The 13921-nt window shown below is 49.8% G+C and overlaps 3 protein-coding genes across 3 annotated transcripts; 1 reads left to right on the forward strand and 2 right to left on the reverse strand.

Moving 5' to 3' along the window:
* Positions 1–1432: 1432 nt before the first annotated feature.
* On the reverse strand, positions 1433–2886 carry PpBr36_02106 (uncharacterized protein; the record flags this gene model as incomplete). Its single annotated transcript, XM_029889289.1, has 3 exons — positions 1433–2496; positions 2556–2704; positions 2783–2886. The coding sequence occupies 3 exons, from the start codon at positions 2884–2886 to the stop codon at positions 1433–1435; spliced, it is 1317 nt and encodes a 438-aa protein (XP_029751320.1).
* Positions 2887–6749: 3863 nt separating this feature from the next.
* PpBr36_02107 (uncharacterized protein) lies at positions 6750–8726 on the reverse strand (the record flags this gene model as incomplete). The annotated part of the gene is made up of 1 exon (XM_029889290.1): positions 6750–8726. The coding sequence occupies one exon, from the start codon at positions 8724–8726 to the stop codon at positions 6750–6752; it is 1977 nt and encodes a 658-aa protein (XP_029751319.1).
* A 1545-nt stretch (positions 8727–10271) lies between these two features.
* PpBr36_02108 (uncharacterized protein) lies at positions 10272–13496 on the forward strand (the record flags this gene model as incomplete). The annotated part of the gene is made up of 3 exons (XM_029889291.1): positions 10272–10462; positions 10745–10769; positions 10980–13496. 3 exons carry the CDS (start codon positions 10272–10274, stop codon positions 13494–13496), a joined length of 2733 nt encoding a protein of 910 aa, XP_029751322.1.
* Between the last annotated feature and the right edge of the window lie 425 nt (positions 13497–13921).

Genomic DNA, 13921 nt, shown 5'->3' on the forward strand with positions numbered 1-13921 from the left:
TCCAATTTTATATATATTTTGCAATCGAAATGTTTTTATATTTTTACCAATTTTAACATTAATAAAACCAAAATTTGTGAAAGTGGATTATGTATATAAATAAACGTTAACGTGAAACCCGATTTACAATACCGGCCCTTTTTATTTTTTTATAACAAAAAATGCCCAATTTGTGTTATTTTTATATTTTTTGCTTTATTTAATTAAATAAAATTTATAAAAAAAAAGCTTATGTGAAATTTATTAACAAATTTACAATGGAATATATTAATCGAAAATATTTTCATTTTACCAATATTTGCGTAAATTATTTCATTTTTTAACAAATTATTAATTTATATGAAAATATTAATAAAACTTTTATTTCAATCGATAATTGCATGTATTTTGCAGTATTAGGTCTACTAAGTTTTAAAAACTGTAATTTCACCTAAAGTTTCTATTATATACCATTATTTAAAATAAAAATTAAATATAATGAAAAATTACAGATTTTACTTAATATTTTAATATTTTTGCATATACAATGGCTATTAAAACGCGGCCGGCATTTAAATAATCAAAAAACTCCAATTAATTTAACGCAAATTACTATATATTTTTATAATTTTTATTTATTTTTTATTTAAATATTTAATTAAATATCATAGTTACACCATTTTCTTTTACTATCATAATACAAATATATTGTATATACCCGCTATAAACGGTAAAATACTACAAATTATCCTTATATTAATAAAATAATTATCAGCGATATCGCAATATTAGGTATATTATTAATAATACCGTTATAAACGGCGAAATGCGACAAATTATCGTTGGTGGTACCGCCATAAACGGCGAAATGCGACAAAATGTCCTCAGACTAGAACGAGCGCGATCTTTTCGGCCAATGTAATTGGTCGAAAAGTTATATGGCTGAATGGTATATGGAGCGCTCGGTCCCCACTGCGAAACAGGGGGGTCTAGTCTGAGCACTGAGACTACTCTCCTACCACTTATGCAGATTGCACGTGTACGTTCGTGTGCGTCAGTTTTTATGGTGTGCACAGCGCTGATCAAGCTCCTCTGGTCATGTGATGCCAAGATCTATCTCCTGCAACACTATGCAAGTGGGTTTAACCTTGGAGATCCATGACATGAAGTGGGGGTGCGGGAGCTTTTAGCCCCGCGATCCTCGGGGTGCTTTACAGCGAGTGTACATATGATGCAGATGCGGGCGGCCCAAGTCAATGCCGACAATGATCCCCCGCTCCGTCATGTCTGATTTCGAGAACATGTGAACAAGAAAACAGTTGATGCGTTGCATCAATCCAGTTATGAAAAAAAGTAAAACAAAATAAGAGTAAACATACTCATATGCTAGTTGAATCATGCAAAAATGGCAAGGAATTATTATTAAAAAAAAAAAAAAAAGTACTACAAAACTTCATGACGTCGTAAGCTCTTGCACCTTGTTCACCACCGCCTCCACGGCACCCTGCTTCTTCTCTTCAGCAGCAGCACCACTGCCAAGTGCCTTCATCGGCGCGGGGTTGACCCAAAACTCGCCGGGAATCATCTTGGCCCTGGCGGCAGGGTTGAGCGTCAAGCCGAAGCCCGGTTTGTCCAGGTCCTTGGGCGTTAAGAAGCCCTTGGACGGGATGATCTCGTCCATGAACAGGTCGCCAAACACGGGCAGCACGCTCTTGCCGTCGGACGAGTTGGCCAGGTACTCCTGGAAGGGCGTGTTGGGCTGCGACATGACAAAGTGGTAGCTGTAGGGGCCCGAGGCGTGCGGGACGACGGGGATGTCGTAGGCGGCCGCCATGGCCGAGACCTTGAGCAGCTCCGTCAGCCCGCCGAGCCACATGACGTCGGGCTGGATGATGTCGAGGTTGCGGCCCTCGACGAGCTTGCGGAAGCCGAAGCGCGAGTACTCGTGCTCGCCCGTCGTGAACTTGAGCGTGGGGTGAGCGCGCTTGATCTGCTCGAAGCCGTCCGTGTCGTCGGGCGACAAGCACTCCTCCCACCAGTTGATGTCCAGGTCCTTGCACTTCTCTACCAGCTCGATGGTGTACGACACGTTCAGGCTCATGTAGCAGTCCACCATCAGGGGGAAGTCTGGCCCGACGTCCTCGCGGTGCTTGCGGAGGAACTCGATGTTCTTCCTCATCCCGACGTGGCCCTCGTCGGGGCAGTACGGGAGCGGCACCTTGGCGCCCCAGAAGCCCATGTCGCGGGCAGCAGTTGGCTCGGGGCCCGTGCAGTAGAAGTTGAGCCGGTCCTTGGTCGCGCCGCCGATCATCTGGTAGACGGGCTCTTTGCGGATCTTGCCCAACAGGTCCCACAGAGCGAGGTCGATGACTGATATGACGGCGATGGGGAGACCTTTGCGCCCGTAGAACATGGATGCGCGGTACATCTGCTCAAAGAGATGATTGGTCCTGCGCGGGTCGGCGCCGATGAGGAAGCGCTCAAAGTGTTGGTGGGTGAGCCAGCATGCGGGAGGACCTGTGGATTGACGGCGTGTTAGTCCGAGACCAGTCCTGATCATTTTGTCTATTGCTCACCTCCAAAGCCAGTTGCATAGCCAACAGTGCCATCAGTCGCCTCGATCTCGACAAAAAAGGAGCCCAAGACGTTGATGCCCCAGCTTGTCCGAGATTTCCGGTACTCTTCCCATCTTGAGCACGGCGTCGAGATTGACGAGTCAATCAACCTGGTAGTTTGTAGCATGGGTCAGTATTGCTCTGTTTGCTTCCAAAGAAATGCAACAATAGCAAGAGTTGCTGCCTACCAGTGTCCCCCTTTAACATTATGGTAATCGCCGCCTGAACCGACTCCGCCAATCACAAAAGACCTAACGGTCTTGATCGTGGGGAACTCTTTGACAGAAGTCATTGTGGACAATAAGGAGAAAGTCGCGAGAGACCAGAGACCAAAACGCTGTCAACTGTGACAAGCAAGTCGAGACGAAAGAAAAGGAAAAACCAAAAAAAAAAAAGCAGACGGGACTGGTTTTGTCATGTGGGCATGTAGGCCTAGGTAATGTACCTAGCCAAAGTCGTACTACCATAGTACAACCAGCCGTCCAAGGTTCGGCCTGCTTTAGTCTGGCTCGGGTTCAAGAGCTCCAAGTGCCGAAGCATTCTCGGGCGGCATTTGCCAGATGGAGGTTGACGCATGAGGAGGGAGGAATTGGTCCCCCAAAATGCCCTGAGTTCGGCAGCTCCGACGGCCAAGCAGCAAAGATAGTGGGGGAGGGGTTGCCGAGGGGAGAGTTTAGCTCGGGTTATTTTGCACCGACGTTATGGGCCTACCCACTACTTAATTGGGTGTGAGTATTGATTGGTTACTTGTTTATTTGTGGACATACGGGTAGAAAGATCTTGTGTACAACGTGGTGTAAATCGGGATGCAGCCAACGTTTTGCACAAAAATTTTAAAACACAATAGATCGCGTTGATTCTCCGCAAGCTTTTTTTTTTCAATTGTACTTTATACTGCGATTCATAGCCTAGGATTTGAAGTCCGGTGATTGTAATATAACGTTGGGCTCCACATCTCCGACCCCCCTAAAGTCCGGCCCCTAAAAATATCTACTCAGCCACGTCAACCCTTTGTTTTATTTTATAAATATCTAGACGAATTTTTCACTTTAGAACTTGCATTTTGAAGATTCTTGCTCCAAACTTTCCAATGAAACAGTACACTGAAAATCAGCTTCTTGCTGCCATTTCTGACATAAGAAATGGCAAATCAGTTCACAAAACCTCGCAAAAATGGGGTATTCCTCGGAGTACCCTTCACGATCGTTTAAAGGGGGCCCAGTCAATTCAACAAGCGAAAAGATTTTGTCAAAGGCTTTCACAGGAGCAGGAGACCTATTTGGCAGATTGGGTACTTGCGCAGGCCGCGTTAGGCCTTCCGCCAACGCATCAAGAACTACGCTATTTTGCGGAACGAATTCTTCAGGCCGCCGGAGAAAGAAAAAGCCTTGGGAAACATTGGGTTAGCCGTTTTATAGCCCGATATCCAATTTTGAAAACCCAAAGGCCCCGGCGAATAGAAAATGCCCGGGTTAATGGGGCTACAACCGAGGTAATTAAATCTTGGTGGTCCTATTTGAAAAATCCCGTTATCGATACTATAAAACCGGCCAACCGTTGGAATATGGACGAAACAGGTATAATGGAAGGCAAAGGATCTAATGGCCTGGTGTTAGGGCGTAATAAAATCCGGCCATTACAGCGAAAAGAGCCTGGAACGCGGGGTTGGACGAGCATAATCGAATGTGTATCAGCTACGGGGGCTGTTATACCTCCCCTCGTTATATTTAAGGGGAAAAACGTACAGCAACAATGGTTTCCAGCTGATTTAAGTCCTTTCGATACCTGGCAATTTCATGCAACAGAAAACGGGTGGACAAATAATGAAACAGGTATCGAATGGTTAAAAAAGGTGTTTATTCCAAATACCCAACCTTTAACTCCTGAAAAGCGTTTATTAGTTCTCGACGGCCACGGATCACACGTCAGCGACGAGTTTATGCTTGTTTGCCTCCAAAATAATATTCAGCTTTTATATTTACCTCCTCATTCGTCGCACGTTCTTCAACCGTTGGATTTATCGGTTTTTGGGCCGTTAAAGGAAGCTTATCGACGTCACCTGGGATTTGTAAACCAGTTTTGCTGTTCAACGGTTGTTGGGAAACGAAACTTTCTACTTTGCTATCGAAAAGCCAGATCAAAAGCATTTATAGCAAAAACCATTCAATCTGGTTGGCGTACGACGGGGTTATGGCCGGTGAACTTGGCAAAACCACTTTTAAACCCGTTTTTATTAGAAAATAGCAACGCCAACGTCGAAAAAGGTAGAAATAACGGCTTCCAAAGGGATAAAACACCGGAAAGCCCAAACCAAAAAATTAACGACCAATCTTTACTTATTTGGAAAACCCCTAAAACGACCCGAGATATTCGACTTCAACTACAGGAAATTTCCCGGTCCGAAAAAAGTAACGCCACTTCACGGCTTTTGTTTGCAAAAGTCCAAAAAAGCTTCGAAACCAAGGATATCTTATTGGCTGAAGCTCAGCAAAAAATCAGTTTGTTAAAAGCAAAATTGGAGGCGGTACGGCCGGTCAAAAGGAAAAGGGTAATTCCGGATCCCAACGAGCTTTTGGTCAGCAAAAAAAACGTTTATGAAGCACAGGAAAATAATAGGGACTGTTTAGAGGATTTGAACGATGGAGAAGAGGTTAGCGAACCGGGAGAGCCTGACAATGATTGTATTATTGTGCGTTGATAGGTTTACATTTAAATCGGTTTATAAAAGGGGTATTTCGTCGTTACATTTTTCAAGGGGGCCGGACTTTAGGGGGGTCGGAGATGTGGAGCCCAACGTTACAACAGCCAACTCTAACTTACCAATCACCCCTGAAACACTGCCTATATCTTTTCATCTCCGACTTGTTATTGGCAGTTTCAGACCAGGAGATTACTTGTCCACTATGCCTTTTACAGTTATAATCAAAATTTCCTAGCCGAGACTTGAGTTTTGTACCAGAAAATGAGGGATGTTGGACCAGAGAAGCAGTCCATTATTGCCACATGCTTGTTATTGCATTTGCATACAAGGTCTCTGAAAACATCTGAGCAAATTAGACATAACGGAAGAGAAGCCAAGCTGCCAAGTAAGATTTCTGACTGCATAATTAAACGTATCAAACCAGCATGTTTCAAAGAGGGCCGCTGGACGTGGTCCATTTATGAAATCATAGGTACCAACTTGGACGAAATAAACAGAGGCGAGATGGTATCCTTCGCAATTGTGGTGGCAATGCTAGCCTTGATACTCACCCTCATTTTGCTAGCAAAGGCGTGCCGGTCTACAATGGTGCCTGGAATCAAGTCTTGACATTGAGGATACTTAGACGTGTATCATGTATGAATATTCCTTCAAAATTACGCCTCTCTACCGACTAGGCATGATGACGAAAAAAGCAAGTGTCGGTGCTCTGCTCTTCGTTTGGCTTCATATTTTCACAAAGTATAGTTCAAATCCATTGTATCCATCACACCGAAACCAGCTGTTACAGCCGAGTTCTTGTGTTTCTCTAACGTGAAATTTCATGAACCTCGAACTGATAGCTGCCTGCCTTTGAATTCCGGCTTTTATAAAGAGACAAGGTCTTGTAATAGCCTTTAAATTCCAGGTTTCTTTTTCGATACGCACGTGTCACTCAAACTCTTTCCATAGATGCGCCGCGGAGCTGAAGATTATTTGAAACATGAGCAATGCTAACTGGAATTCTGTCCGAAATTGGAGAAACCAGAGGAATATGCCGAATGTTCCGAATAATGAGATCAACAAAGACTACACTAGTTCGACGTCGCCTCAGACAGCAAAACACGTAGGTTATTACTATGAATGAACCAACACCCTTGTTTGAATTCTCTCTCTACTTCCTGCACGTGTTCGAGTATGATTTCGTATGCACTTGACACTAAAGCTTTGAAGTTATTTGCCAAAGTAAGCAGACAGCCCCTGAAAAGCAACTCGTAGCAACACGATAACGTCGATTACTCTTGAAACGATACAGGAAGCAAAAATTTCCGGTGAAAAGGCACGGGGAGGCAAAGGAAACATGGCAAGAATCTATGGCCATCTGTGAATCTCATATGATGATTAAATTCAAGGCCGGCCACTGGAGTGTCATAGCCCCTTGGGCTTCTTGAGATCTCACGAAAGTACTGAGTATGCTACCTATCCGAGACCGCCTCATTTATCTCAGTCTTGACCAAAAGAATTCCTTTAGAGGGCATGCCGTCCTTGCCAAACAGACGAACGAAACGGTATCCTGCACGCAGCCTGTCCAGGCGAATACAAGCCCAGGCGGCAACGACATCGGGTCCCACGACGTCGTTCATGACGACGAACGAAAGAAAAGTCAGCTCGGGCTCCACGCCCTCGACGTTTAGGAACTCAATGATGTCGCCGCCGAAATCCGGGCTCGTACCCGCGCCCTTGATCGTGGTGCCGCTGTACCCAACCTGCCTGACGTCCAGCGGCGTCGTCTCTTCGCCAACCAAGGCAGTCAGAGGGTCCGGCTCCGTGTGCAACCCTACCTTGACGTAGGGGATGAAGGACGAGGCGTCGTCTTTCCCGTTGAGCAGCGGCAGGTTCTGCCCCGCCAGCACGGTGACGGCGACCCGGTCCAGATTCCTGCTCCGCAGGGCGCGGCCCCCGGCGTCGCCGCTGCGGTACCCCTCGGGCTTGACTACGTAGCCGTCCGAGCCGGCGAACATGCCCTCGTTGAGCATCATGCCGGCGTCCCACGACTGCCAGTTGAGCGCGACCAGCTGGGCACCGGCGCGCCAGAAGAGGACGGGGTCGAAGTTGGACGAGTCGAAGCGCATGCCGTGCGGGTACAGCCGCATCATGTAGCTCCTGTTGTGCTCGAAGAAGGCGGCCGGCTCGCGCCGCTGCGTGTCAAAGGCCGCCTTCTCCGACAGCGAAAAGATGTGGTTCGCCATGGCGGCCTCGGGCTGCGCGAGCGACTTGAAGCTGACGCCGCGCGTGTAGACGCCCATCCTGCTCAACCTGGGCGTGATCTTGGGCGCCTTGACCCGCTGGGCCTCTCTGCTGCCGTCCTTTTGGTCGACCACGTCGAGGATGCTGTCGTCGTCTTCGCCTTGGTCTTTGCCCGTGCCGGATGTTGTTGTTGATGTTGTTGTTGTTGTGCTGCTACTGCTGCTGTCGTCCTTTTTGTGCTCGGGGACGTGCTTGACCTTGATGAGGATCCTCTTGCGCAGGTCGGCGGGCGACGGGAGCGCGGTGGGGTCCTCCTCTGGCGTCGGCAGGAGGAACTCTTCCCAGGCCTCCTCCATGATGTCGCACATTGCGTTCTGCTGCAGCGGAGAGCAGTGGACCTCGAGGCTGACGATGAGCGGCAGGTCCGAGACGGCAAAGGCGTAGTCCCTGACGACCCTGCACACGTCGCGGAACAGGACCTCCTTGGTCAGGGTGAAGCCGTGCAGGACCCGGGGCTCGCCGCGCATCATGTCGGCGATGCGGTCGTCCACGGTGCGGCCTTCAGGGTCGACCGGATCAAACTTGTTCATCACCCAGCGTGCGGCCTTGATCACCATCTTGTCCTTGAGGCTCACCTTGTACGTGGGGCCTGGCTTGCTGTCCGCCGCGCCCGCCTCCTTGGACGCGTGGTACCTCTCGTTCTCGGCGTCGTCCTGCGAGTACCCGGCCAGGAAGCGCTCCTCGCCGTCCCAGACGTCGATCTCGATGCAGCGGCACCCGCGGAGGAGCACGTCCTTGTAGGCGTCGACGCTCGAGTCGCTCGACAGTTGGTTGCCCGTCAGGTACGTGTTGTGGCTGGACGAGATGAAGTAGTCGCTCAGGGGGAGGCTCAGGTCCTGAGGCGCAGCCATCTCGAGCGCGTTGCCGCTGGGTGAGGCGATGTAGTCCAGCAGGTCGCGGATGCTCATGCCTGCCTTGTCGGTCAGGTGCGAGGAGATGCCGTTGGGGTCTTCATGTTGGGTGTGCTCCATGAAGATTCCCAACTGGTCTTTCGACCACATGTCGTTTGCGTTGGCATATCTGTTGAAGAGCCTGGCAATGTGACTGTACAAAGACTCGTCGATCTCTTCCTGGATGCCGCTGCGCACGGCGCTAGGGTGCCCGCCTCCAGCTTTATACTGATCCAGGGGGAAGTGAGCAGGCATTTTGAGAGTAGAGGAAGTGTATGCGAATCACTTTCTCTTCTTCTTCTTCTTCTTCTTTTTTTTTTTGCATTCTTTGTATCTTCGCTTCTTGTCCCGCCTATTTATGTTTTAGGCGTGCAGATTCTTCCAGACCGACGTGTACAGCATGCCAAGGTGAGGCATCCAGCTGAGTGGGTAAAGGTAATGATTTGACTGATTCTCGAAATAGTGTCGTGGGTCCCTAATCTCCCCACAGTGAGTATCCCGACATTGAGCGAGTATTCATCCTTGTATGTCTACCTAGATTTATAGACATGTTTGCTGGCTCACCGACTTCAGGATCCCAAGCAGCGATACAGGCTTGAGGCAGTACAGCGTCAAGCCGCATGGTTTATTCTGTTCCGGAAAAAAAAAAAACAAAAAAAAAATTAATACATATATTTGGCAGTCGGGGCTGGTACTATGCCTACCCAACGGCAGCGGCCGACTGGATCCTACCCACATTGGTACCACTTATACTAACATGGGAGGACAAAAAGGCCGCGCGGCCACTTTATTTATTACTGATGCTTTACATAAATCTAGTCTTGACTGCGGCGATACGACAAGGCTAAGAATCATCGATCAAGCCTTTAGCCATGTACATATAATTATAGGCGTGTTTCGTGACTACTGTACAGGTGCCAATTTCTGCGGCTGTAAAAGGGTTAGGGCTAGTGTTTTAGGCCCTGTCGAAAAAATGTCGAGTTTCTTCTGAAAAGGGACTCCAAAAGTACCAAGGGTCTGGTTTCTTCCCCGCAACCACTTGACCCCCGCTTCCAGACTTCAGGCTGTCATGTATTCAACCAATCCATACGCAAGAACCATGCCGCGGCTCCCCAAAGACCCCACTTTATGTCTTTCCCAAACAAATGTGAAGGTCGCATCCGAATCACCGAGTTGCTTGCGCAGACACGCAGCAAAAGAGAAGAATCCATCGACAGCCCTACATTCTACGATTTTGGATCCGAGAGAATAGAAAGAACCGCTGTTGGGCGAATTTTTCCGTGCAGCAGCCGGGAAGATTCCCGCGCCGGTAGCTACGGGGCAGCACGCAACGCCGGCGCCGCAAGAGTAAGAGCAAGGAAGCTCAGAACAGAAACGAGCGCTGCCCGTCAGTCAGTGAGGGGAACAGAAACAAGAAGAATATTTCCCAGAATGCTCAGAATTCGGGATTCCTGACAGGAACCAGCTTTGTCTAAACCAGCACCGCCTCTGGAATTAATTGTCGGCCCATCCACAAACAGCAAGGTCTTGTTCGCGATAACAAAATTGTTGATTGCTGCCGGAGCATCTCTGGCCGGCTCGCTTTGCTGTGTGGGACGGAAGGTTTGAGCGCACGCGCCTCGCGTCTTCGGACTACCCTCACCCCGTCCTCTGGCTCATCATTGCACCGAAAACACCGCGAGGAGTCAGGCCCGACTATTCTCGCGTGCTGCGGACCCCTCGGCACCCTCGCCCCCGCAAGCCGAAGTCAGGTCCCATATTGGATGCACAACATTATACTTTATTGCGCTGGACGGCAAAATGCAGACCGATCTCCGCCGTGGGAGCAGTGGGAACCAGCAGTCGTCGCCCACCGCGGACGGCAATCGGCCAGACGCTCAGAACAACAACAGCGGCGACGAAGGGCAACCACTGAGCGATTCCGACAACGACCTCGACGACCAGGTTGATTTGGTTCGGAATGGAAAGCGGAAGAGGCCAATCTCAGTTTCGTACGTCTTTTTTTTTTTTTTTCTCTTTTCTTCGCTTCTACTTGCACTACAAACACTCTTTATTGAATTGCATGTTTGACTTTCAGTTCCGTTTCACCTCATTCCTTTTGTCGTCTGGGCTTGTCTTCAAACTTTCAACCCCATCACGGTACTTTCTTCTACCACTCAGTGCTGACATTTACATATCCTCGCTTTCTGAATGATACTACCGATTGTGGCTATTTCTTTCTATGTTAAAAATATACATAATTAAAAGCTCGTCGCTAATAAACAGTCAATTAGGTGCGAGCTGTGCAAGCAGAGAAAAGTAAGTAATGTTCCTTGGACTTGACTGCTCTCGTCATGCAATAATAGCAACCCTCTACGTGCATGCATCATGTGGGGATATTTACCATCTATCTTTATGTACTTCTGTGTTGTGTTCTTTGGTGGCCGAATTCTCATCATTTGTCTACACATGATCGAACCTCATTTGCTCCCAAATTTGCGCCCAATCACTAACACTCACCCCCTGCAGGTAAAATGTGACCGTGGACAACCATCATGCGGGTGGTGCAGCCGTAACGGCGCCACATGCGAGTACAAGGAACGCAAGAAGCCTGGTCTTCGTGCAGGATATGGACGGGAACTTGAGCAACGGCTGGACAAGCTCGAGGCGATACTGCGATCACACCAAGAGATACTCCAAACTTCTATGGAAGGTGGTGGCAGTCATCTCCCACCAGGTCTCCATCACCCCAAAGCACCCTCCAGCGTTCGAGGCAGCATCCACAGCTTGCCCAGTGACCATGGCACACCAAGGGATACGCAGCCCCCTCCATTCACTAGGACCGACAGTTCTATACGGACTCCTCAGGCCGAAACCGCTCTCTTCCTGCAAAAGCCGTCCTCGTACCCACCGGCACCATCCGCACAGCACCACTCACAGTCAATGGAATTTGGATTTCATCCACCAACACCAAGCATGCGCGATGGGTTTCAATCCCAGATTGGCCCTCCGGCTGGTATATCCCCTACCAATTCACACGGCCACATTCGTGGCACGAATACAATGCCAAGCGCAGCATACGACTATTACAACCCAACAAGTACAGCTTCAACAACAAGCAGTCATGCTCATCATCAGTCGCCATCGGCAATGACGCAGAACCAGGCACAGATAACATCCGACCACGAGCTACCTCCATATGATCTATTGTACGCTCTCGTCGACCTCTACTTCAAACACATCAACACCTGGTGCCCGATACTACATCGGAAAATGACGCTTGCTGCGCTATTTGACTCCCCAGTCCCCGAGGAGACGGACAAGATACTCCTGCATGCCATCGTGGCTACAACACTCAGGTACTCATCCGACGCCCGGTTGACCGAAGAGAGCCGGCGAAGATACCACGATGTGTCCAAGAAGAGGGTCTTGTTGTATGGCATGGAAAACTCGTCGGTCAAGGCCTTGCAGGCTCTCGTCATACTCGCCTTGGACCTGTGTGGCGCCGGCAATGGGCCTCCGGGCTGGAACATAATGGCGCTGATCACACGCTCAGTTGTCCAGCTGGGGCTGTCGGTGGAAAGCAACTCATTCTCCGTCTCGCCAAACTTTACATCCATCTACACTTTGCGGGCTATGATACTGCCGGAGCCGAGGGATTTCATAGAAGAAGAATCTAGGCGGAGGCTTTTCTGGATGGTGTATCTCCTCGACCGGTACGCAACCATCTCGACGGCTTTTGACTTTGCGCTCGACGACAAGGAGATCGACCGGACGCTTCCATGTCGCGATGATCTCTGGACCAAGAACCAAAAGGTCGAAACGAAAAGATTCCGTTCCAAGGGTACAAATCCACAACACGAAGAATCGACAACTCACGACTACGAGATCAACAAGCCCGAGAACCTCGGGGCTTTCAGCTATTACATTGAGATTGTGACGATCCTTTCCCAGATCCACAAGTTTCTCAAGCAACCCGTTGACATTTCGGCGCTCGGTGACGTCGAGCAGTGGCAGATGCGATACAAGGAGTTGGACAATACCTTGACCAACTGGAAGTTCAATCTGCCCGGTGAGTACTGCAGCATGGCCAAGCTGTTCCAGCCCGGAAGCGCCAAAACGCTCAACTGCGGCTGGGTCATGCTGCACGCCACCTACCACACGGCAACAATCAGGCTACACTCGTCTGCGGCATACCCAACCACAAGATCGCCGATTTTCACGCCGTCATACTCGGCATCGCAGCGTTGCCACTCTGCCGTGGAGAACATAGCAGCGCTGGGCGAGTTTGTGTTGACCAACAACCTCCTGCCCAAGCTGGGTCCGCCGTTCGCCTTCACACTGTGGGTAGCCGCTCGGGTCCTGCTGGTCCACGGCTCCACGGTCGAACACAAAGTCAGCCCACAGATTGGCTTCTTTGTCGATGCCCTGAAGGAGATGGGCAGGTACTGGCCGGTGGCCAGGCGTTACTGCGATCTGCTGCAGAGGGTGCTGGATGAGTATCACGACAGCGCGAGGCACGGAGACGTGGGCTTCACGCCGAGCAGCGTCAAGATCCTGGCCGACATGCGCAGGACCGCGTTCGATCTCGACTTTTTGATCAGCAGACAGCCCCGCCACCAAGCAGCAGCAGCTGGCGGCAGTGGTGGCGCATCGACGCTCGTGACCCCATCCGGGGTAGCGTCGACGGCTCAAGGCTTTGGCAGCAGATACCCCAGCGTCACGCCCGCGCGGACTCCGCAGCCCAACGAGCTCGAGTACCTCGACGTGTTTGACTTTTTCAACTATCCGAGGTTGCCGCCCGGTGCGGCGGGAGATGGCAATGCGAATGGAAGCGCAAACGGAAACGGAAACGGAAACGGAAACGGAAACGGAAACGGAAACGGAAACGGAAGCGGAAACGGTAATGGTGAGGGAGGTGGCGAGGGCGCCGTGGAGGGCGCGGCCGCTGTGCCGAGCAACGAGTTCAACATTACGGATTTCATAATGGACGTCAACCGGGATTGGCTGTTCAAGCAGGAAGGGACTGGGAATTTTGTCAGTTGACTTTGGACTTTCATAGCATATGGCGTGCGGTATTTCTTGTCTGTTGGTGTAATATGGATGGATACCTTTGATCGCATTTCGCGCTGCATTTTGCCCAAGCTGCTGTAAGCACGTGGTCTGTTTGTTTTACGATTTGTTTTACGAACTGCCCCTGAGTGAAGTGGTAACTTCTGCTTGTCCTACTCTAAATGACAACTCCTCATAGTACCGGCCATCTTTGCCCTTGGAGAACCTCACGTTTACCTGGCGCCGTTTGACCCCCACCATGCGACGTGAAGTGCTCGTGGCGGTTGTGTTCTCACTCCCAATACTTGAACTCACCCCTCTCTGCTGCCTGGCCGGTGTGGGTTGGGATAGGATAGTTGCATTGGGCCGCATCAAAGCTTCCAAAGACCGTCTTTGATGAGCCTAAAGTGCCAGGCTAT

Source organism: Pyricularia pennisetigena, chromosome 2 (assembly GCF_004337985.1).
Source record: "Pyricularia pennisetigena strain Br36 chromosome 2, whole genome shotgun sequence".
Taxonomy (NCBI): domain Eukaryota; kingdom Fungi; phylum Ascomycota; class Sordariomycetes; order Magnaporthales; family Pyriculariaceae; genus Pyricularia; species Pyricularia pennisetigena.